General features: G+C 35.7%; 1 protein-coding gene across 1 annotated transcript in view; it reads left to right on the plus strand.

Moving 5' to 3' along the window:
- Positions 1-1,537: 1,537 nt before the first annotated feature.
- OLFM4 (olfactomedin 4) overlaps positions 1,538-22,862 on the plus strand; it is a 38,381-nt gene continuing 17,056 nt past the window's right edge. Inside the window, exons 1-3 of the mRNA XM_051983885.1 lie at positions 1,538-1,687; positions 8,818-8,970; positions 19,292-19,504. Of these exons, the coding sequence (XP_051839845.1) occupies positions 1,607-1,687; positions 8,818-8,970; positions 19,292-19,504 (447 nt within the window). The 5' untranslated portion in view covers positions 1,538-1,606. The remainder of the gene's footprint in view (positions 1,688-8,817; positions 8,971-19,291; positions 19,505-22,862) is intronic.

A 22,862-nucleotide genomic window follows, 5' to 3' on the forward strand; every position in this document is an offset into this window, starting at 1 on the left:
TTGAGGCCCAGAGAAGGTAAAAGATTTATAACTCTAGGTTAAATCTAAAAAAATGAAATTTAATAGGGAAAAAGTTAAAAGTCTTACACTTAAAAATTATTGTCACCTACCCAAAATGGAAGAGATATAGCCATTCTGAAGTTCACATCATAAAAATATATGAGTTTTAGTTTAAGTTAAATATGAGTTAAAAGCATCCTTAAAATGTGATATGGCAATCCCCTTTTCTCTCCCCCCCCCAAAAAAAAAAAAAAACTAACTCCAAATAAAACCAAATACAACTTTCAACTGCAACGGGTGATTCATAGCATCCAAGAATAAGGAACTGCCATCCCTCTATATTTTGATCTGTTACAACTATATCTACAATACTATATTCAGTTTCGGGTGTCACCTTTTAAAAAGATCATTAATAAGATGGAGAGTGTCTATAAGAGGCTAACAAAAACAATGAAGGTCCTGGAGTCCATAGCATATGAGGAATGGCTGAAGGAATTAGAGACAAAGAGGAGAATTTCATTAGGAGACAGATCAGGTGCTCCCATCCACGTTTATGGAGCATTTATTCCCTAACCTGAACAAGAGGACCAAATTTAGGCCTGCTGAAATGGGAAAAGAGTACCAAAGAGACTGGGAATGGGAATGAGAAGGACTACAATTCAGGAAAGGGGGACAAATTTTTTCTTCTTGCTAGTTCTTTTGGAAATGTGTCTTTCTGGTCAGAGGAGGTAATTTTATGCTTAGTATTGCTTGGACAACTCAAACACATATAATATGAGGACTGTAAAGCTCAAATCAGATAATGTGTGTAAAGTGCTTTGGCCATTTCTCATCTGGGCTTTTGCATTGTCTGTTTCCCATCCTTGAAATTCTCTTTCTTCTCACTTCTGCTAACAGAGAAAGAATTATGTGGATCATTTGGAAATCATAATTATAGAGCACCCAGGGAACCTCTGGATACTGACTGATGAGGTTCATTGTTTATACCCCATTTTGTAACAAATGCCCATCAAGGAGAAGAAATTATTAGAAAAGAAAAGATGGATAATTGTCTTTCCTTCATATGGCTCCAGGTGGTCTTACCCATAGGAACTGTTTTGATCCAATCTTCTCTTCCTTTTCCTCTTCTTTCTAATTATCCTCTTCCTTCTCCTCCTTCTGTTTCTCCTTCTATTTCTCCTTCTATTCTTCTTCTTCCTCCTTTCCTTCCTCTTCTTTCTCTTCCTCCTCCTTCAGTTTCTCCTATTCTTCTTCTTCTTCTTCCTCCTCCTCCTTCTCCTTCTCTTCCTTCTTCTTCTCCCCCTCCTCCTTTTCTTCAAATAAAGTACAGGTCTGGAAACAAGATATTGCATTTCACAAAGGATTGCAAAAGTTAATATTGGCAGAAGATAATTGGCTCTGATGTAGGGGTATACAATGCTGCTAATTTATGGAGTAGGACCATGAGTCATACATCTCCGTGTGTGTGTGTGTGTGTGTGTGTGTGAACTAATCGTAAATCACATGCTCAGAGAAATTTCTTTCTTAGGGAAATTCCCATTGAATAGTATAAAAAGCCTCCACAGACCTCCTCTTAAATATTGTCTATTCCACCAAAGACAGCAAGATGAAGACCAAAGGCTTAGCCATCTTGCTAGCCTTTCTGTACCTTCAGACCACCCCCATCACTGGGCAGCTGCATTCTGAGGTAAGAAGAAACCTTGAATCCTAACATTCAGTCTTTTCAATCATTCTAATGCCTTTCCTTCTGCTCTTTGAGCTTCTCAATAACATTTCACAAATGCCTTACTTTAAGGACTTGCTAAATAATTTGACTCATTTTCTTTATGGTACAGCCCTCATAAAAGAAACATAATTTCTACTCACTAAAAAGGTGTCATATCTTAGCTCCTTAGCTGGAGCACGAGCAATTTGGGGCCAGACTTTATTCCATGTTTTAGGTGTTGCTTAAAAGTGACTCCAAAAGAAAATAGATGCAAGTAGAAAAAAATGCTCTAAATCACTATTGATCAGAGAAATGCAAATGAAAACAATTTTGAGATACCACCTAACATCCATCAGAGTGGCTAATATGACTGAAAAGTAAAATATTAACTTCAGAGGATATGTGGGAAAACTAGGACAACCAATGTAGTGTTCATGAAGTTGTGAACTAATCCAACTATTCTGGAGAACAAGTTGGAACTATACCCATGGGCTATAAAACTATTCATACTCTTTGATTTAGCAATACCTCTACTAGGTCTATATCCCAAAGATATCCAAGAAAGGAAGAGATTTATCATTGGAAAATATTATAGTAACTTCTTTTGCGGTGACTAAGAACCAGAAATTAAAAGGATGCCCATCGATTGGGGCATGGCTAAACAAGTTGTGATGTATGTTTGTAATGGAATACTGTTGTTCATAAGAAATGAAAAACAGGATAATTTCAGAAAAATCTGGAAAAACTTATATGAATTGAGGCATAGTAAAGTGATTAGAATCAGGAGAACATTGTCCCCAGTAACAGCAAGATTCAGTGAAAAACTGTGAATGACTTAGACATTCTTAGCAATAAAATGATCCAACATGATTCCAAAGGACTAATCATGAAGCAAACTATGCATCTCTAGGGAAAAAAAAAACTGATATTGGTTGAATAAGGCTGAAACATGATATTATTCACTTTCTTTCATTTTTTTATTCAAAAAATATCTTTTTGTACAAAATATCTAATGTTGAAATATTTTACATCACTGCACACATATAACCTATATCTGATTGCCTACCATGGGAGAGGGGGAAAGGAGGAAGAGAGGAATAGAATTTTGAAATCAAAATTTTAAATAAAAATGTTAAAAAATTAAAAAAAAAGAAAATAGATGCAGAGACCCCTTTAAAGTCCCCCAGTGTAGATTTAAGTAGAATGCTATTCATGACAACATCCTATCTATACTATCAGTTGTTTTCCTGTTGATGAGACAATGATTAATTGATAACAATAGTAATAAGCAATATTTATGTAGCACTTTATTTTGCAGACTTTAAAAATTTTCAGATTGCTTTATGATCATTATCTCTTTTAAACCTCAAAATAACCTTGTGAAGTAAGCACTACAGATATCACTATTTCTATTTGTACAAAGCATATTTTGATTGAAATTCAATATATTATCAATTTACATAGGGTTAGTTTAAAACTTTGTAAACTCACTTTCCTAGAGGGCTGGGATAGTAGTGCAATGTGACACAAGGGAATCCTAGTTTTCCTTTTAGGGAGATAGTAAGATGGAGGAGGAGAAAGGATGAAGGACAAGAACAAAAACTTGCTTATCAACTTGAACTCTCTTTCTGCAGGAACTCTTTTCCAGTATATCTTCTGAGTTGTCCATTGGTTAAAAATCATTGAATTTAGAGAGGAATTACACAAGCGCAGATTTCAGAGCTTATTATATAGTCCAATTCACACACTGAGCTAATAGGTGTTCATCTAACGTCTCTTTAAAGACATTCATAGAGACTCTACCCACTTACTATTCAGGCAGCCTATTACCCTTGGATAGCTCAGATTGTAAGGAATTTTTTCCTGAGATCCAATCTAACTTTTCCTCTTTGCAACTTCCAGTTCCTGGTTCTGCTTTTTGGGGCCAAACAGAGCAAGTGTAATATCTTTTCCATATATTCCATGTCCTGTCCCTGAGACTTTTCTCCTTAACCGGGAGAATTCAAAAGTTGAATATAATGGATGATCTTATGGTCCTTATATATGGTTTTTAGGTATTTTTCTGATGAAACAGAACAATTTGACTGTAACAGTAGTAATTTTTCTCTTCAAGTACTTTTCATAGTTTAAGAATATGTATACTTAGTATGGGGCTCACTAGAGGGGGAAATAGAGAATAATTAGTAGGGAAACAGCAGGCTTTCCACTTCCCAAATCTTGGAACTTAGAATTGGAAGGGACCTTAGAAATCTTCTAGCCTGGCCTTCTTATAGACATGATAATTGAAATTTAGAGGTATGTAATGACTTATTTAAAATCAGACAGGTAGTAAATAGCAGAGCTGGATTTAGAACTCATTTCTTCTGACAGCTAAATTCAATGATGTTAAAACAATACATGCTGTTTCCTGAGTAGATAAGTGGTTCTTAAGTTGAGATCCCTGAGCTTATTTTAAAAAAATTCTGATGACTATATTTCAATATAGTTGGTTTTATTTTATGAATATAAAAATATTATTCTAAGAAGGAGTTCAAAAGCTTCGCCAAGCTGAGTCCAAGATACATAAAAGATTAAGAATCTAGGTTTGATTATATCCTTATAGAAATGAGGAAATAAATGGAATTCTTTGTATATTAAATAGTAACTAAAACATTGATGTTAATAAACCATACTTTGAAAGGACTCAAGATCTCTTAATGTATCTCTGTATTTTTCTAGGGAGTATATATAGGAATGGTGGTAATGATTTTTTAAAGGACCATTTTATTTAGTGAGCATACAGGTTAAAAATGCAAGCATAATAAACAAGGCAATAACTCCTAGTAGCCCAAACTCAGATCCAAGCTCTTCTTTAATACATGTCCTTAAAATATTTTTGGATATGATTAGCATTCATTGCTGTTTTTTCTCCTTTAGGGGAAAGTGAATATGAATCATTCATCAGCCCTCTTCACCAACCAATCAGACATCAGCATTTGGGTCAGACACGAGTCAGCTCCCTTAGCTAGATAGAAGTGGGTCAGGATGCAGAGAAATCCAAAATGCTGATTGGTTGTGAGGTGATGTCAAGGAGATAATGATTTGAATGTAGATAAGAAATTGCAGTTCTATCATGCTTAGAGTTTTTACTTTTCTTTCTATTTTACTTATCTTTAGTTGATAAATCAGTATCAGAGACTCCTAATACATGATTCTGTCATCTAGCTGCAAACTATTCCTGTTAGATAAAATAGCTTTTGAATCTACATTATCTTTGGGCATCCCCCAACTATTCTTTGTTAAAGACTAGATGTCACTTCTATTGTAAATCTGGTTTTCCTAAGCCACCAGATTGGGTTCTTATAATTTGCTGTGGACTTTCAAGCCTGATGAACCCTTTGAAAATGGTGGTGTAAACCTTTTGCCTTTAAACTGTCACTGGGCTGGTGTCAAACATAGTACTCTCTAAACTTTTAAGATGTTCACTGTCCCCTTCCAAATGTTTATCCATCCATTTATTTATTCATTCTTTCAGTTATCTAACACCTTGATCTTTGCAGTTGTCTAGGCCCTGTTTTTAATCAGAGTAGTCTGAAATTTGGAATAAGAAAAATATGTGCTCACAACCATCTCCTAGGGAGCTCAAGGTAATTTACATTCCCTGGATTTCATCCTACAGAATTAGGGCAGCTATTATTGTCTTCATTTTGTTCATGGGGAAACAGATATAAAGAGGCTAAATGCTTTATTTAACACAACCACTAATGTAGGTGGAACTATACAACAGATATTCAATACATAATCATAGATCTACATCTGGAAGGGACCCCAGAGACTCCCTAGTCCAACTCACTGATTTTTAAAGAGGAGGAAAATGAAAGCAAGGGATATAAAGGGATTTGTACACAAGGTCATATAGTTTGAGTTGTAAACATCAGAAGCAGGATTTTAACTCATGTCTTTTGCAGAAGTTGGGCTCTTTCCACTGTGCCATGCTGGCTGCTCTATCTTGTGTTATTTGGCAGCAGGTTATGTTATCTTTCTTCAAGAATTTTGGGATATTTGTAAGACTGTGACTCTAATTTTCCTTTTTGCCCTTGAAAGGTACAAACAAACTTCCTTTCCAAGTTTAGGGGGAAAGGAGAACATTCCTTCAATTTCTAGCTCAGTTTTTCCATTCAAGTAAGTTTTATGCACTAGCCATAGAAAAAAAGCGATTACCATTAGTATCATCAGCTTTGAACTTGAAGAGCAGTGATATATCTCCTGTGAGACACTGATTAAATTTATGGGCCACTTTGTAGTCAGCACAGCATGATGGACTGATGACAAGTCCAAAGACAGAGTTGGCAAGCTGGCTGTACTAGGCAGGAGGTACTAGGTAAATGTCCCATTTGCATGCCTTTCAGGTTTGCTTCAAGAGTGTAGTCATTAGCCAGGGGTTCCTAGATGTTGTCCTGAGTCTTCTTAATGTCCACAGTTTTTTGAGTTGAAAGGACTTCCCAGAGAAGGGAAGTACAGTCTAACACCTCATTGCTCAGTTAATTAACCTCCCCTGATCAAATACTTCTGAAGTTTTCTCTTCCTCCCTTCTTTTCTTCTTTTTGGAATTATTATAATGATGTAATTTCTTCAGAATTCCTTCCCATGTTACTCCCCACTGCTAAAGTATTAGTGTCTTTGAACTGGAATCTTTCTTTCAAGTTTAGACAGATAACACAATTCTGACTCTAAGGAGGTATGGCTTGTCAAGCTAAGTTTCTACTCTTTCAGGATCATAGGATCCTTCCTGTATGAGGAACTCCTGTATGAGTTGAATAACATGGAGCATACCCACTGTTCCCATGGATGACATAGGGTTGATGATTGTCACCAGTGGCCCATTTTGCCTGGCCCTTCCCTTAGCAGAAGCCTTTTTTTTTTTTTTCAATGCCCTCAACTCTGTGGTCATAGAATGAGAGTTCAGTGTTACACTTTTAGTTAAAGTAAAATACAGTAGATACAAATACCATTTTCTGTTGTGCTTGCCAAAGAAACCTGGAGAGATAGAATTTTTTGAAAGCTTTTTTTTTCAATTTCTGGGAAGCTGAATTGGTCCACAGATCCCTGATGGATTAAGTCTAGTTTATAGGGTCATCTAGTTTGGTCTTGTTCTGGAGTCACAGTGGTTGGTGAAAATAGAACACACAGAGTATGTAATCACAGTTTCCTGAGACTTGAACTACGGGGACCAAGTCCCTTCAAACTTTGCAGTTCACTGCTGTTCAGATTCACAGAGAAGCCATTCAGGCTGACATCCTGTGGCCTGAGCTCTAAGCCCTAAGCAGAAGCGCCTGTTGACTCAGGCGGATAAAATCATTGAAAAAGTCCAAGGAGTGCTCAGGTCAGAAACTGTACTGACTTTGGGTGTTTGGGAATCATGTTGATGATAGTAATCAAAATGTTAATTGGGGCACAAAAGAGGGCAGAAAGAGGACAAAAGAAAGAAAGGTTTTTGAAAAATATACAATGGCAATTAAGCATGACCCTGATGTTTTAAGGAAACTGTATTATTTAAAAATTAGATTTCAGCAAAGAGGTTTCCCTCAAACTAACATATACTCTACCATTTCTTACAGACAAATGACTGAATCAGTTTCCCTCCATCTTTTTTGGAGGGTGTGTTAACTGAACATTTTTCCAGGTGTGGAAGAGATGAAAACCTACTTCATGTTCTCCCCCTTTGTCTTTCATTGCAAGGTGTGAAGGTCAGGAAGTAGGGGTAGAATTGGTGAAATTTGAACCAAGATATATAAGACCTATATTTCCAAAGGACACAAGAAAATAAAACCACTGGGATTTTGTTTTCAGAATGTCAGGACCAACAGGAACATTAATAATCACTTAGTGTGAGCTTCTTATTTGGCAGATCAGAAAATTGGGATCCAAGAATTGATCTTAGAATCTACAACTCCTGATTTTCAGACCTATGCAAAATATATTCAGTTCCTAATCAAGTTAGGAAAATATTTCTTCTTTTCAAACACTGAAGAGTTTTAATTGACCTTGGAAAAGCAACCTCTTATATAACTCTACAGCTAACTTGCCTGGCTTAACAGAGACGTCTGTACTTCACTGTTCCTGGGATTTGACAATCAGACCACCAAGAGGTAGCCATATAGCTATCCGTATGTGTTCATTTTCTTTTTGAGAAACAATTATAATAGAAGTATGGGAATTTCAGGGAACTTGGAGCTGATGGGAGTGGGTCTAAAAAGGAGTTGTTTCCTTCTTGTTGAGGTAGCGATGAACTGGTGAGGAACAATTTTACTAAGAGAAAAAGAGAGGGCCCTTTTCATTTGGATTAGTGAAACTTATAACAGAATTTGGTCATAGGAACATAGAGTTTAAACTTAAGGTTTTTTTAGGCCAATCTTCCCATTTTACAAATGAACACATGGAGTCTCAAAGATGTTAAATGACTTGTTCCATTAAAAAAGTGGGAAATAAAGTTAGGAATCAAACTCAAATGTATTGTTCTTTCCTTTGTACAAAGATGGTGACTTAGCTAACCCATTTGGGACAGTTGTGGTTACTAGAGGAGGAGGAAGCATCCTGTTTTTTTTTTTTTTCCTGGGGTGTAGGAGAAGGATTTTCTCCAGTATTCTTCAGAGTTCATAAGGTCTGTGAGATTTGGAATTGTGAGATATTTAAATAATGTCCATCATTTTATAAGTGAAGTAACCCAAGCCCTGAGGGATGATATGACTTTTCTGAAGGCATACTGGAGTTCAGTAATAGAGACAGGTATCAATTTCAAGACCCCCTAAGAACTCTGACTCTAGGACTCTCAGGTTCTCTGACTACAAATTCCCCTCTTTATACAAATAAAATACCATTCTTTTAGTTTAGTCTATTGATTTTTCCTTAAAAAATTCTCTAGCCCCTAAATTTCACTTGTAGCTTATGTCAATACATGGCTCTCACCTGTGAAAATGAAGTAGTTATTACATTCTTTTCTAATCCTATTCATTTATGTATTTAACTTCACTTGTCTGCCTCTCTCTGAGTACTCTATTCATAAATGAGGATCTGTCATTCAGTTTGACAGTGACAGCTTTTCTGAACTGTATATATGAAATTTGTTTTTCCAGCTGTTCTCCAATTTCAATGGCTCTCTGGATGACCATGGAATCTGCACATGTTCGATAGAACTGCCAGACACATCTTTTCCTGTTCAGAAGGTGGAAAATTTGGAAATCACAGCTCATGCTCTCACAGAGAAATTTGAGAAAGAACTGACTAAAGTAAGCATCCCCCTTTCCTACCTCCCAAGATAGTATCCATCCCTTATACTAAAATGAGTGAACTCAGACTGGGCAATGTTTCACTTATTTTGTAAGTAAACATTTTCTTTTTATATCAAGGTGAGAATGTGGGGCCATGTTTTGAGTATATGGCAGTGTTGGTGAATAGTGGGTATGCAAAGTGTCTCCTGGGTTCTTAGTTTTGTTTTTATAGAACAAAAAATGCAGGCCAGTAACTTTTATTTATAATTGAAGGATTTATAATTTCATTGTGATTATTGATTGAATTGATGCAAATTGAAAGTTCCTCCCTGTCTTATTAGATAGTTTTTGTGGTTGAAAATTTCTTGATCTACTAGTGGGCCAATGTGATTAGAATCAAACAGTTGGAAAGCTGGGAAGGACTTCAGTGGCCATTTACTCCTATCCATACATGAAAGGAACCCTCACTACAATGTAATTAAGAAGTGGACATCTAGCCTCTTTTTAAAGATCTTCAAGGAAGGAGGACCCATCACTTTTAGAGGTGTCCCATTTCACTTTTGGGTAACTCAAATTTTTAAGAAGTTTTTTCCTGACCTTAAACGAAATTTTTTTTTTTTTTGCAGTGTCTACCCACTGCTGGCTCTGTCCTCTGTGGATGAACAGAACTAGTCTAATTCCTCCTCTGAATGACAGTCCTTCAAATACGTAAGGACAGATATCATATTTCCCTTAATCCCACTTCCCAAATCTTTTCTTCTCTAAAGAGGCTAGACATCTCCAATCATTTTTTTTTTTTCATCTGACAATGGATTCAGGGATTCAAGGCCTCAGGATATAGATAGCCATTACTATGTTAGAAGATTTTTTTTTCCTGTTTGCTAGGATTTGGCAGAGCTTATTCTTTATTGGAAGCCTTCAAGAATACAGGTTTACCTCTATGCTATGATGAAGCACTGGAAGATGACTTCAATGGATAGTAGGTTTATAAAGAAAATACAAATTAGCTGTGTCATGTATAAATGTATAAATGCCTTCAAGAGGCATTATGATTCTTTCCCAGGATTTTTTCTTTTTCTCCATCCTATGTTATTATTTTTGTATTTTCCTTACTATCTTGATTTTATTTTTCTCTCCTTTTCTTTCATTCCTTCTTCCTTTTTTGATCCTCTTTCTCTTTATACTCTCTTTTCTTATGTTTTCTTCATCCCTTTTTCTCTTTGTCTTTTCTCCAGCCTTTTTATTCTTTTCCTCCTTCTTTAATTTCCTCTCTCTTTTTCTTTTCTTTCCCTTTTCTTCATGTCCCTTTCTTATTCTCTTCTATTTTTGTTTCCTTCCTTTTACTCCAGACTTAATCTTCCTTTTTCTATCTTTTCTTTCTTCCATTCCATGCAATTTCTATTCCTTCTTTTCTTTTCTTCTCACTACTTTTCTTATACTTTCTTTTTTTCTCTAGGTATTGGTTTCTAGCTATAAATTGCCTTGGTGGAGGCACTGGTGCATTAGATGAGATAAGCTAAGCTTCTGGAGGAACTAAGAGAAGACTGCCCTGGGAGTTTGAACCACAGCTTTGCCCCATTGACCAAAAGAACCTTCTTAGCCTCATTGACTGTTCTAAGCTGTGCTTTAGGGATGACATATTCTTCTTTGAGCATCTGAGCGTAGGAGGGATAGAAGGAAGAATCCAAAAGGAAATAAGGCAAAAATAATTTGAAGTCAACTGATGTAAAGTGACAGAGAGTGCCAATTTTGGCATCTCCCACTGTCTTGGCCAAGTTTAAAAGCCAATTAGAAAAGACTTCCATATACATCATCAATGAAGACTCAGCAATAAGATGCTTACATTTTGAATTACCATTTTATCCAACTATTAATTTATTACCATCTTGTGGTTTTACTGCAAGATTCAAAATAAGTTTTCCTGGCAATTTTAAGCTCAACTGCCTCAATTTCAAACATAGTTATCCTTTAAAATAAAATTATTGTGAGGATGAGACCCTGCTTTCAACTCGAATTGGTAGATAAATATTCCAAGTTTAAATGAGGTGTCCAAGAAATGTGTTTGACTGCTCCAGGAGCCAAGCTTCTTAAGAAATAAAATGTCCTTGAATTAATCAGCAGGAAAGGCACAGCACTAAATTATAAATTCTAGCCATTAATATTCATAACCCTATTCTAGCATAATCAAGAGTAGATAAGAAGTTATGCATAAAAACATAACAAGTGGAGGAGAATCCTAGGTAGAGATCTTTTCAGTTAAAATCATTTGCTTTGAAATAAGGGAAGCTAATGATTTACATGTCTTCACTTGCCGGCAGGAATGTGAAGGACAGTTTGAAATCTGCATGCTGCTTAAGGGGGAATGTGTAACTTGGCAGATCCATGAATATGGGACATTTAATTCCCAGTCTGTAAGTCGGGGCAGGCAGCAGCTGCCTTGTTAATAATTGGCAAGGAAGGAAAGTAAAGTAGGTGGAAAAACTCTCAGGTCTGAACAACAGTTATAAATTGGGAGAAAAATTCTTGAGTGGGTCCTGATGGAACCATACTTCTGTAGATAACTTGCAATTGGGCATTAGAAGGAAAGAAACAAACATTTATTAAGCACCTACTATACCTGCTACATTATCATTGGATAATCACAATAACCCTGGGAGACTGTTGTTGATATTTGGTTGTATATGATTCTTTTTTTGACACTATGGGCCATACTGTCCATGAGGTTTTCTTGGCAGGGATTATGGAATGGTTTGCTATTTTCTTCTCCAATGCATTAAGGTAAGCAGAGGTTAAGTGACTTGCTTAGGATCACACAGCTACTAAATCTCTGAGACTGGATTTGAACTCAGGTATTCCTAACTGTAGGGCTAGTACTCTATCCACTGTGCCATCTAGCAGACTTGACTACATTTTATGTTTCAAAGCTAATTCATATATTCTGTGTCATTTGATCCTTACCATAATTTTATGAAATAAGGCAAGGCAGGTATCATAAAACCTATTTTACAGATCTGTAAACAGTTTTCAGAAGTTAAATAACTTGCTCAGTTACATGTCAGTTAATTGGTTCAGTTGCAACTGGAATCCAGCTTTCTCAACTTCTAGTCCAGTGCTATTTCTGCTATTCCAGACTGCTTTATCAGAAGCCAATGACAAATTATTCTATTTTCGCCTCAGGAAGACACGAATTCTATCAGTAATGTCATCAAAACTACCGAATACAAACTCCATAGTGTAGAAGGTAGGATTTTGTGTGATCTGACTCTAACCTACTTTTCCAGATTTTGATTCCATGTTCTTCTCCATAAATAATTTTCCAGATTTTAACTAACTGTTAAACTTGTAATTCTATTCCCTAGTTATTAGCTCTCTAGTGAGCTTTCCCAGTGCTCAAGCTATTCTTTATGCTAGAGACTGGTGAGTATATATTATAGACTGGGTATGCCCGAGTGTACTTCCACACCCTGGAAGAGCTCTCATTATTGGCTCTTCCTCGGCACCTTGGGAGCAGTGTCAATGGTTGTCCTTGCTCTATGGCATGCTGGAGGTGGGATGGGCTCTATGCACAACTAAACTTGGACTGTTTTTAACCTCCTTACTCTTATTTAAGACATAACTCTCATATTAGCATCTTTTCAGAAACTTTCTCTCATCCCTTTTATGATCTTTTTCTTCCTTCCTTCCTTCCTTCCTTCCTTCCTTCCTTCCTTCCTTCCTTCCTTCCTTCCTTCTTCCTTTCTTTCTTTCTTTCTTTCTTTCTTTCTTCTTCTTCTTTCTTTCTTTCTTTCTTTCTTTCTTTCTTTCTTTCTTTCTTTCTTTCTTTCTTTCTTTCTTTCTCTCTTTCTCTCTTTCTTTCTTTCTCTCTCTCTTTCTTTCTTTCTCTCTTTCTCTCTTTCTTTCTCTCTTTCTGAGTTGGTTTGATTCTCTATTCACTGGTGTAAAGGATAAAAAGAAAGACTTGGAGTTAAGAAGACTTGAGTTTGAGTCATCCTTCTCCCCTTATTAGCTTTGTGACCTTCAGCTATGACTTAACTACTCATCTATAATATGAAGAGTATTATAATAATATCCAGCTCAAAAAGTTGTTATGAAGTTTTATACATACAAATTTTGCAAGACTTGTTTAATACATGTAAAATGTTTTGTAAACCTTAAAATGTATATAAATGTTAGTTATCAAAAAGAGAAGATAACATGTTGATCTTTTTTTATCAGATCAGCTCAAAACACATTTTTCTCTTTTTTTTGAATTTTTGCTTTTAAATCACTTCCATTTTGGACAGCCCATCCCACCTCCTAACCAGCAATCCATCTCTTATAACAAAAAGAAAAAAATAAAGAAAAAGGAAAAAAAAAAGCAGTTTGGCAAGAACTAAAGTATATATCAACCAAGTCTAATATCACTTACAATATTTGATGCTCATTGTCCCCTGACTTTGTAAACAAAGGAAAGGGATCTTTTTCCTCATCTCCTTTTGAGAAGAAGCTTTGTCATACATTAATTAAGTAGTGATGTTTCAAGATGCTTTGCCATTCCCTGGAAGTACAAAGATCATATAAATAGCATGCCCTGCTCTCAAGAAGTTTATATTTTACAGGGGCAGTCCAATTTGACTGGAATCTAGAATGCATGAAGGGAAGCATTATAAAATTAGTCTGGAAAAGTAAACAAGAGTTAGATTGTTAATATCTATAAATAAACTGGGGAATTTGAATTTTGAGTCAATAAAAGTCACCAAATTTATTGAGCAGAGAAATATAAAACCTGTTTTGGAATAATTTTGGCTACTGTGGATTTGGAAGGAGGTAAGACTGAAAACAGAGAGATCAATAGAGAGGCTATTACAATAGTCCATAAGAGGTGATGAGTAACTAAACTAGCATGGTATCAAAGTGTGTAGAGAGAAAGGGAATAGATGAAAGCAATGTTCATGGGAGAATTGCTAAGACTTGATAGTTTAATAGATTGATTGAATATGGGAGAAGGGAAAGTTTATGATTATTCCAAGATTATGAATGTTGGTGCCTAGAAGATGGCAGACTCAATGAAAAGAGAGAAAGATGGAGAAATTGTAATGTTTTATGAGGAAAAAGTTGCATTTTGGATATGTTGAATTTGAGATGCTTATAGGACATTAATTTGGAGCAATTGGTGATACAGGGCTTGACAGGTTAAAAAATAATAGATCTGTGTCTATTATGGTTCTTAACAACCAAATCATTTTGTAACCTGGTTGACCTAATTAGTTTTACTGTTTAAGAAAACAAAAAATGAATCCACTTAAAAATCCATTGGCATTATTAAAGACCTTGATTTGGAGAAGCCTATAGAAACACAAACAAGACTCGCTTTTTAGCTCAATAGACAACAGCATGCTAATTATAGAAATAGAACAAGGCCACAGTCCTAGTAAGGAGTGGAAGAAATTAGTTTCCATTCTTAGAGTCCATTAACAGAGCAGGAAGGATATAACATAAATAAAGGGAAGCCCTGAGGGGCATGCTATTGACCTGAATCCCAAATAGAATCACAGAGATACAGAACTGAAAGTCATTGTAAAATAGTCAATGTATTACAGTGGTTGAGTCCTGGATTTGATATCATCAAGGCCTATGTTCAAATCTTGCCTAAGACATTATTTGTGTGATCCAGGGCAAGTACTTTAATTTCTTCAGGACTTTCTCAATTTTCTTGTTAAGGGTTTGGATGGTTTCTAAGATTCCTTCCTTTCTAGGTCTAAATCTATGAATCCATAGATTTAGATTTGGAAAGGAAATTAGAAGTCCTTAAGTCCATCTCCCTCTCATTTTAGAGAGGAACTGAAATCTGGAAACACTAAGAGATTTGTCCAAATTTATTTGAACTTCAGGTTCTTGAAATCTAAAACCAACACTTTTTCCATTATATTTCAGGGACTATATAGCTCAAATGCTTCATATTACAAGTGAAGAAACATTATATAAATCCATAATGACAGGATTTTTAGTAAGCAGGAGGATATGTAAGATGTCAGTCAAAAGGTATTTTTAGTGACCAATTTGGATTTGGTACCATATTTAGGATGGTTGACCAATGCTCTAACCAAATGGTTCTCACCAATCATCTTAACCTGTGTCTTGCCCCTGAACTCTTATGACTAGAGGAATGAGACCAAGAACTTTGCATAACTCTGTCTCACTTAAATCCAATTTATTTGCAAGTCAGAGTATCACCCTCCTGATGTCATTGGTCCTTTTTGAGAATGAAGGATAAATAATAACTTTGGCTGTTGGTGTCCCTTCTCTGAATCTCTTGTACAAATTAGTGGCATGGTGTGGAAAATTTATGCTGGTAATCCATTTAAATCACAGAGGAAGATCACATGTAAAATAATTTTACTCAAACCTAGGAACCTCACCTCCTCCTCTCAGAATTCCCATTGTGTTAAGCCTTTTAGTCTGTTCAAAACATTGTTGAATTAAATGTCACCTACAGGGACTAGACCAAAAATCTATTTTTTTTCTTTAAGTTCTTTTCACTAAAATTTTCATCCATTTAAAAAAAATGACACTATAGAGCCTCTTCATTTTGTGGCAGACAAAGACAAAACACTCTTACATTTTTGTGGGAAGTATGGTGCCGAGGACACATTTGGACTTTTTTGTAAACTGTGCAAGAGCTACATTTCCTTGAGTAGATATGGTGGCTAGCTTCCTCTTTTGCAGAACAATAACTGCACTGAATCACCAAAATATTCAAGGAATGCTGAGAAATATTTCATTAGTTCCAAGAGCTAACAAAACCAAAAGCCAATAAGCAGATTTCTTTCCAAAACTTGGATTTCTGCAAAATTTTGGCTCACTATTCCTGACAATATGTGAGTCTGTTCCCGGTTTTCATGGAAACAGAAACTCAGTCATCTTGTACATGTGTATGTGCTTCTGATAGAATCTTAAGAGGTTTCAGGCAATTTTAAAAAATCCATGTACCCACCTAAATGTCACCATTGTTGCTTAGGTTTGTCAAATTTGATGATTAGATATTTGATGACAGTGAGCATCAGTAGCCTGGAGAAATATAGTAGCAGTGTTAGAGGCTGCATTTTCTACTTTTATTCCCTGCCTGATTTGCCTGTAGCCTAGGTTCTTTCCAGTTTGTGGTCTATGAGTCTAGTCAAATTTACATGGCTGATTTAAGTGGGAGGGTAGAAATGACAGAGACACAAGACTGCCTTTGGGCAAAAAATGGAAGAATCTTAGATTTAGAAGAGACCATGGTGATTATTTAGCCCAACTCCAACATGAAAAATAATCTTTTTCATATCACAGACCCTTTTGGAAGTCTGATGAAGCCCAAGGTTCTCTTTGCAGAATACCATTTCTAAATGCATAAAATAAAATACATAGGAAATCTGATGAGGCTCATAGATCTCTTTGCAGAATACTATTTCTAAATACATTCAATAAAATACATGATTACAAAGGAAATTATACTGAACATAGTTATCTATTTACAAAATTCACAGATGCCACACTAAGAACACTTAACTGTATAGGATCTCTGACAAATGAATATTCAGCCTTTGCTTACATAATTCCGGTGTTGCTAAACTCGCTACCTCTAAAAATATCCCATTCTATTTGTAGTCAGTTTTAATTGTTAGAGAAGTTTTCTCATATTGGGCTTAATATTGTTTAGTATCTGTAATTTCTACCAATTCCTCTTTGGTTCTTCCCTTTGAGACCATGTAGGTTAAATCTAATTCTTTATTTTTGGTATGAAAACCTTTCAAGTTTTTGGATAATATTTTTACTGTGTACCTCTCTGCTACTACAAATCTCTTCTCAAAGGTAAGTATAATTTCTTCTTTCAATCTGATCTTGTATGACCTAGTCTCCAGTCATCTTAATATCCTACTCCCACTCCCTTTATTTTGATGGTCTCTAGTTTGTCAGTCCCTTTCCTAAAATGTAATGCCAAAAATCAAACACTGTTTCAGATGTTATTTGACCAAGTCCAAGTATGGTGGAACCATTTCTCCTAATTTGTTTACTTTGCTATGAAGGTCCCTTCCCCTTGTCCTTTCCTCTAAGGTTTCAGTAACCAAGAAATTATTGGGCAGATATCAAAATTCTACCCATAAAGGGTCCAGTGACATAGACTCAGAGGTAGCATATAAGAAGCAATGTGAGGGTGGATAAAAAAAAACAATTAGCTTCAGTGCCAAAGAAACTTGGATTTAAATGTCCTGCCTGTGACTGTGTGATCACGGTTGTGTGATCCTGGGCATTCTACCTCAGAACCATAGACAGTTATCGGAAACTTAAACTAAAGGGAAAATGCTAATCTATATTGGCAGAAAGAGTTTCCCCACTAGGCATAAAATCACTGACCTACTCCAGCTCCTAAAGAGCTATAATCACTGCTTTTTTTGGTTTGGATTTCTTACCATATTCTCATGTTATTATGGTCATATTATTTTGAAAAATGGAACAGAGAGATGATGCAGTAGATAGATCTCTGGACCTGGACTTCTTTCTGAGTTCTTTCTGAGTTCAAATCTGGCATTTACTAGCTTTGTGACCCTGGGCAAGTCATTTAACCCTATTTGCCTCAGTTCCATATTTGCAAAATGAGTTAGAAAAGGGAATGACAAAGCACTGCAGTGTCTGCCAAAAACAAACAAAATAAAACAAAACAAAAAACCATCTCCAAATGGGGTCACAACGAGATAGACATAACTGAAATAATTGAACAACAACAAATTAATAAAATCTCTATTGTTCATATTAATCTTTCATCCATTAAAACTTGTAGATATTTTACACTAACATACTCTCTTGTCATCTATACTTGTGCATTTGATTTGATGGTGGGGGAGCATCTGGCATTGAATTAATCTAGACATTGTGGTCTTGCTTTGTGACATTAATGCAGCCTGCTTGCAATGTATGACTAAAGCAAGAAGAGAAAAATAAAGCCAGCAACTTTTAATAAGCAAGTTCTTTAAAAAGCCCTGACATTTTCTTAAGAGATCGTGCACAGAAAGAACCACCAACTGTGTTTATTGAAATATCCATTTGGAGATTCCAATTACATACTAAATACACTGAGGGAATTTTGGGAAATATTTTAACTTAATGATCAGACATTCAAATATATGCAACAAATGTGTAATTTGAAGGTCTGATTGCAATAATCAGTTCTTGGAATAAATGTAGGTGCATTTAATGAAATGTGCAGTTTTACTGTTGTACACACACTTATAGAGTGCATGTTAAGTTGGTGTTTCCATTAGACCTCAGTAACATAAAGATATCTACTCTCTTATTGAGGTGGGCTGGGGTAGGATGGTATGACTCTCTCCACTTGTACAATTGCAATTACTTCATGGCTTATCATACCACATAGCTCTTGTTCATGCCTTTTCAAAACTCCTCACAAGTCCTACTGTAATGGCTTATCATGGTGTAAAAGTGACCTTGGATTTTCCAGTTCTATACCAAAAGAACGTAAGCTTTGGAAGATCTTACTAAGCTATAAATGCTTCTAACAGATGAAGTCTACTGTCTGAATACCAGCTTAATTAAATACAGAGAAGTCCATGGCTAGTTCTTTAGCCAAGGGTGTCCAAGACCTTGATAGCCATTTTACAATACTGCTGAAAAGTCTAGATGCTCAAGATTAGCTTTTGTAGAGCAACCAAAAATAAAAATCTATGTCAGAAGTTTATGTCAAATCTACATCAGAAGAAGGTAAGCTCTGGTCATATTAATATATAAATTCTTCTAATAGACTAAATCTACTGTTTGAGTACCAGTTTAATTAAGTACAGAGAAGCGTATGGCTAGCTCTTTGGCAAAGGATATCCAAGATCCAGGTGTTTGGATCTTTATTTTAAAAAAAATCTTTTTTTCACTTTTTTTTTTTTTTTGTATTGTTGTTGCTTTTGGAGACAATCAGGGTTGTGCCAGATGAAGTGCATTGCTGAAAAGTCTAGGTGCTCAAAATTGACCTTTGTAGAGCAATCAAAAATAAAAATCAAGTCACCTCATTTTCCTTGTTATCAGAACCAAGACTGCTCGGCTTTTCTAGTGCTTTTATTTGTTGTATAAGAATGATATGTCTTCATGCATTACTGGAGATGATGACATATTTACAAAACATGAAATGAAAGGTCACACTGTTTTCAACCAGTCCCGTTGGAGGACTAGTTGAAATCCACAAATACATGCTTTTATTTAGCTTCTTTAGAGAAAAATCCTTTAGATTTGGTTGTCAATTGATGGGACACATTCAGGAAGGTTAGGGTTTTGGGAATCATATTGTTATTGATCTGGATTCTTTTCCACCTTTCAGGTAAAGGAGTATACTAAAACAATGCAGTTATTTGAACAGAGACTCCTAAACCTAAGCATGAGAATTCAGGTCATGGAAGAGACCAGTGTTGCTTACAATAAACTGGACTTTGAGTTGCTTAAATTAGAAGTGAGTGAGATGCAAAAACTGGTCACAGAACTGAAATCCAGTTTTGTTGGAAGCAATGTCATTATTGACCAACTGGAGTTAGAGGTAAGTAGTTCACTATTTTCTTTTGAATTATTTGCTAGAAAAAAATGAAATGTGATTTTTCTTGTGCCACAACTACATATTTGCATAATTGCTATTTATTTCCATTGCTATCTTGCAAAGGAAACTGATGAAATACCTTTCCTAAGATTATGTATCAAGTCCTCCTTGAAAAACATGATTGGGTAAAGAGATAGGATTGTAATATTTAATCGTTTGGTAGTCAGTGCTATATGAATCGGGATTCTTTTTTTCACTCAATGGGGACCAGGTAACTGTGCTATTTAAAACACAGTGCTAATGAGATCAAATTTGGCAGGCTCAATCCCTATGTAGCCCTATGTCATGGGCTTCCCTGAAAACTATACCAAAATTGAGACACTCCCCATAATTTATTTTACTTTTGCTTGTGAGTAAAAGTAAAGTTTTCATTTCATGAAAAAGACATTTGTTCAAATAGGATAGCCAGTAAAGTCAAAAGAACAGAATCTTCATTGAATATATATGTTACATAGACCCAAATGCAGATTATCCCACAACCAGTAAAATTGGGCAAATATGTATAGAATATTTATGGAGGGTCTGCTACCAGGAACTCACAGGGTACATTTGTGAAGGACACCCATGTGAAGAAGGACATGAACATAAAGAGAATCTGAATGGTCAAGTTATATTCATAAAAGTACACAAGCTACAATAAGTAGGGTCTGGATGCTGAGGCAATATACCTCCAACCCCACAAAGGTATTAATGCTCCCAAGGGATGTCATTGAATTGCCCTCTTTTAGGTATTATTATATCTCTGTTCTCTGTTGAGTGAATGTCATTTTTGGGGGAATCACATCTCTTCTCATCATTGTTAATTTCTCTTCTTCATCTCATAGTATCTGCTGGACATCTTTGCTAGTCTTGCAGTCAACTAGATATTCTCTGGCATGCTAAGCTTTAGCCCTTCAAAACTGTCTGCTCCCATCTACTGAAGTGCAATGACTAGAACATAAGCTGGAGAACTTTTAGGTCATATCCAAGGTAATGAGCCACTATACCTGACTAAGGTATCAAATCAAATCAAGCCAAATTCCCTAGAAAAAGAGCAAATCTATTTTGCTATTCTGACTCTTTTTTTCTGAAGTTTATGTCAACTCAACTGACTTGGGATTGGAAAATTATAGATAACTCCTGTTAAATGCAGAATTGTGAAACTGAATCACCCCCAAACACCACATGACTGCTCAGAGATTAAGGCAGCGAGGATCATCTTCCTCTCCAAATTTTCTTTGCTTAGCATATAAACAAAACGATGGGCTGGAACAAAAGCTAGTCAAGCAGGAAAGAGTTTTGTCTTCTCCCACTTTAGTCTATCTTCTTGCCTTTATTCAGTGATTTGCAATAAGAACCTCACCCCCACCAATTTTTTCATTCTGTGCAGCCCACAACTTCACTATTTTCTCTGAACCATAGGATTCAGAACTAGAAAAGATCCTAAAGGTCATCTGTTTCAACTCTTTCATTTTATAAATGAAGAGATAGATTTAAAGAAGTGAAGCAATTTGTTCTCAATCCTACAGGGAATAAGTAGCAGGGCTGGGATTTAAAGCCAAGTCATCTGTTCTAAATAGATTGTTTATTTCAGTATTCCATGTATTTTTGAGCTATTCCATGGTTAGGGGCCATAACATCAAGAGAAGTTGGGAATTAAACATCTTGCATATGTATGCTATTATCAGGCAGACCTGTCCATCACTTCTACTGGAAAAATAATTTAAACTGCATATTTTGTGGACAGTGGTTTCATACTATAATCTTTTTATGCTGTGGGAGATCACATTCTTTTATGCATACACTTTCATAGCGTTTTAGAAAGATTATTGCATGGATAATTAGCTTTTCACTCAACTTTTCCATACCATTTGGCCTAGAAAGTACTATCTTGTCTTTTTCCCATTCCCATCCCTGAAGGTAAGAAATCCTACATGTTTTTCAAATCCCAGATCACATACCATCTACTTTATGATTTCTTGTAGATTTTCCGACTGGAAATGAATTTCTCTTGCTTCTGTGTTTCCATAGGACTTCAGAATAAATTTCTGGAGACAGTCACGATGCTTTAATTCATGTCTTAATTGATCTTTGTCTCTCCCATAGTGCTTAATAGAATCTCTACCAAAATTTATCCAATAAACGAATGAACTGATCAATGAGTTCCCACTTGATACATATAGTTCTTTTATCATGTTCTTGAACAACATGTCCATTTCCTCACTTCATTTACATTTTATTTTTGCTCTCTTGCCAAATTCTCTTTCCTGTTCTTACTCAAATCTGCTTGAATGCATCTCATGATTTTGTCAAGGTTGTTACCCTGAACTGTTTTAATGATAACCTAGCCTTAATCAAAGACTGGATGTTGCCTCATGTCAAACTGAAACCCGTTAAAGACCTTAATTTTAAAAGGTCTTCCATTGCATATTGGTACCATTTCCAGGCAATCTGTTCTATGTCTTGCCACTGGATCCAGGTGACTCTGGAGGGGAAAGTGAGGCTGGTGACCGTTCATAGCCTTCCCTTACTTAAATCCAATTCACTTGCAAATCATAACATCACCTCCCTGATCTCATGGTCCTCTTTGAGAATGAAGAATGAATGAGAATGAAGGACAAATAACAATCCTGAGCTATGATCCAGTTTAGGTCCCAAGTGCTTCTTGGCTAATACTGTTTCTTATTCATAGCTCATTGTTTAGTCCACAAGATTCTCCAAGTTCTCAAATAATTAAAAAAAAAACTATCTCTATTGAATAAAAACATGACTGTAACTACATGGATCCTGATCAGAAAGATTTTTGCTTATTTGAATTGATGTGAGGTTGATCACATGAATCAAACATCACCTGGTGGGGCAATGGGAAGATTATTGGACTTGAAAACGACCTCTAACCTTTCTGAATCCCAGTTTTTGTCATCTGCAAAATGTGGGGCTGAATGAAAGAATTTTTGTATAGACACTTAAAAAATTACAAAACACTAGATATTAACAATTCATTTTCATTAATATCATTGTTGTTATAATAATTACAACAGGGTTTCAGAATAAAATTGGTCTTCCTCCTTCTTTAAAATGGGTGTGACCCACATATAATTAAATCTTGCATATCATGCCAAATCAAACAGCTGAGACCTTCTCTTGTCTGGACTCAATTCTCTAATCCTACCTAGAAATGCTTTTATTTGTTGCGTTCAGTTGCTAAAGAACTGAAATGCAGAATAATATAATCTGGTCTATTTTTTAAAATGTGGTTTTGTCCCTTAGATCCTTTTATAACTTTGCACTCCACCATTTGCTACCACCCTTAAAATAATAT

Source organism: Antechinus flavipes, chromosome 3, assembly GCF_016432865.1.
Source record: "Antechinus flavipes isolate AdamAnt ecotype Samford, QLD, Australia chromosome 3, AdamAnt_v2, whole genome shotgun sequence".
NCBI lineage: Eukaryota > Metazoa > Chordata > Mammalia > Dasyuromorphia > Dasyuridae > Antechinus > Antechinus flavipes.